General features: G+C 51.8%; 1 protein-coding gene across 1 annotated transcript in view; it reads right to left on the bottom strand.

The window, feature by feature from the left end:
• Positions 1–378: 378 nt before the first annotated feature.
• LOC103808251 (basic salivary proline-rich protein 3-like) overlaps positions 379–1,758 on the bottom strand; it is a 4,403-nt gene continuing 3,023 nt past the window's right edge. The window contains 2 exon segments of the mRNA XM_009081022.1: positions 379–552; positions 610–703. Coding sequence (XP_009079270.1) covers positions 379–552; positions 610–703 — 268 coding nt within the window.

Below are 1,758 nucleotides of genomic sequence, written 5' to 3'. Positions count from 1 at the left end.
AAGAGAAGGGAAGGGAGGGACGGAGGGAGGAACCGGCGATGTTATCCCCGTGACGCGGAGGGAGAGGTGGGTGATGCTGCAGCAGCACTGTGGAAGGCGCTGGAGGCAGCTCAGAAGCCCTGGAGAGCAGAGACCGCGAGGGCACCTCCTTTCTAAGGGGACCCTCCTTCCCCAAGGAGATCCTTCGCCCTGAGATCCTCCTCCTCCCCGAGGAGGTCCTCCTTCCTGAGAGGTTCCTCCTCCCTGAGATCCTCCTCCCTGAGATCCTTCTCCCTGAGGAGATCCTTCTTCCTGAGGTCCTCCTCCCTGAAATCCGCCTCCTCCTCCCCAAGAAGATCCTCCTCCCTGAGATTCTTCTCCCTGAGGAGATCCTTCTCCCTAAGGAGATCCTTCTTCCTGAGGAGATCCTTCTTCCTGAGATCCTCCTCCCTGAGATCCCCCTCCTCCCCAAGGAGATCCTCCTTCCTGAGAAGTTCCTCCTCCCTGAGATCCTTCTCCCTGAGGAGATCCCTCTTCCTAAGGAGATCCTTCTTCCTGAGATCTTCCTCCTCCCTATGGAGATCCTCTTTCCTGAGAAGTTTCTCCTCCCTGAGGTCCTTCTCTCTGAGGAGATCCTTCTTCCTGAGATTGTCCTTCCTGAGACCCTTCTTCCTGAGGAGGTCCTTTTCCCTGATGTGACCCTCCTCCCTGAGACTCTCTTGCTCTAAAATGTGTTTCACAGAATCGCAGAGTGGGTCAGGTTGGAAGGGACCACGGTGTGTCATCCGGCCCCACCTCCCTGCTCAAGCAGAGCCATCCTAGAGCACATGGCACAGGATTGCATCCAGGCAGTTCTGGAGTATCTCCAGTGAGGGAGAATCCATCACCTCTCTGGGCAACCTGTTTCTAAAACAAAGTGAATGTTCAGAGTTGTATCTGGGGCAGAACAACTACCCAGAGCAGTCCCTGTCAGAGCTGAGGTGTGGAGTGCCCCGTGCTGACGTGTTTTAGAAATGCCAGACAGGTCCCTGGAAGATCTGTGGGAGAAGGTGTTGCCAGCCCTGATCTGTGCTGGGAGCAGCTCTTGGCTTTTGGGAAAGAAAAATGTGTCTGCCTGTGTGTAATATGTACATACACATGTCATTTTCAGGGTATACAGTCAGGGTCTGGTGAATTTCAGTGGCAATGGGGAGTGGACAGAAAAGAATTTCTCAATGAATAGATTAAACTTCTATCTCATGACTGGCAAAATCAGGCTGGGCTGAGGCTGGGAGGTAAAAATGCTGTACAAGATGTGAGGAATAGTGCAAAGTCACAGTGACAGTGCTTAGGGAGTGGCCATGCCTTCAGTCACAGAATCCCAGAATCAATCAGGTTGGAAAAGACGTCTGAGATCAAGTCCAACCTATGACCTAATACCATCATAACAACTAGACCATGGCACCAAGTGCCACGTCCAGTCCCTCCTGAAACACCTCCAGGGGCGTTAGACATGTGAACACTTGTGAGAAAAATTATAGCCTCAGTGGTTGCAAAACTGGTCCCAGAACTCACTTTTTATTCAAATCAACCACTTTCCATCTCAGTTACATTACTTGGCAGCACTCCCCTCTTACTTTCAGCCACAGGGTTTTGTTCCTATAACAAACCAAGGCCTTTACCTTCATAGCAGTGACACCTCGTTCATTCATGCCTTGTCTGACTGCAGTTGGTTTCCTTGCAGCCCAATGTCAGTGTGAATCCTTCTCCTCCTTCCCGCCAGGGGGAAGACGTGCAGAT

Source organism: Acanthisitta chloris, unplaced genomic scaffold, assembly GCF_000695815.1.
Source record: "Acanthisitta chloris isolate BGI_N310 unplaced genomic scaffold, ASM69581v1 scaffold2958, whole genome shotgun sequence".
Classification (NCBI taxonomy): domain Eukaryota; kingdom Metazoa; phylum Chordata; class Aves; order Passeriformes; family Acanthisittidae; genus Acanthisitta; species Acanthisitta chloris.
This window is presented reverse-complemented; position numbering and strand designations above follow the sequence as displayed.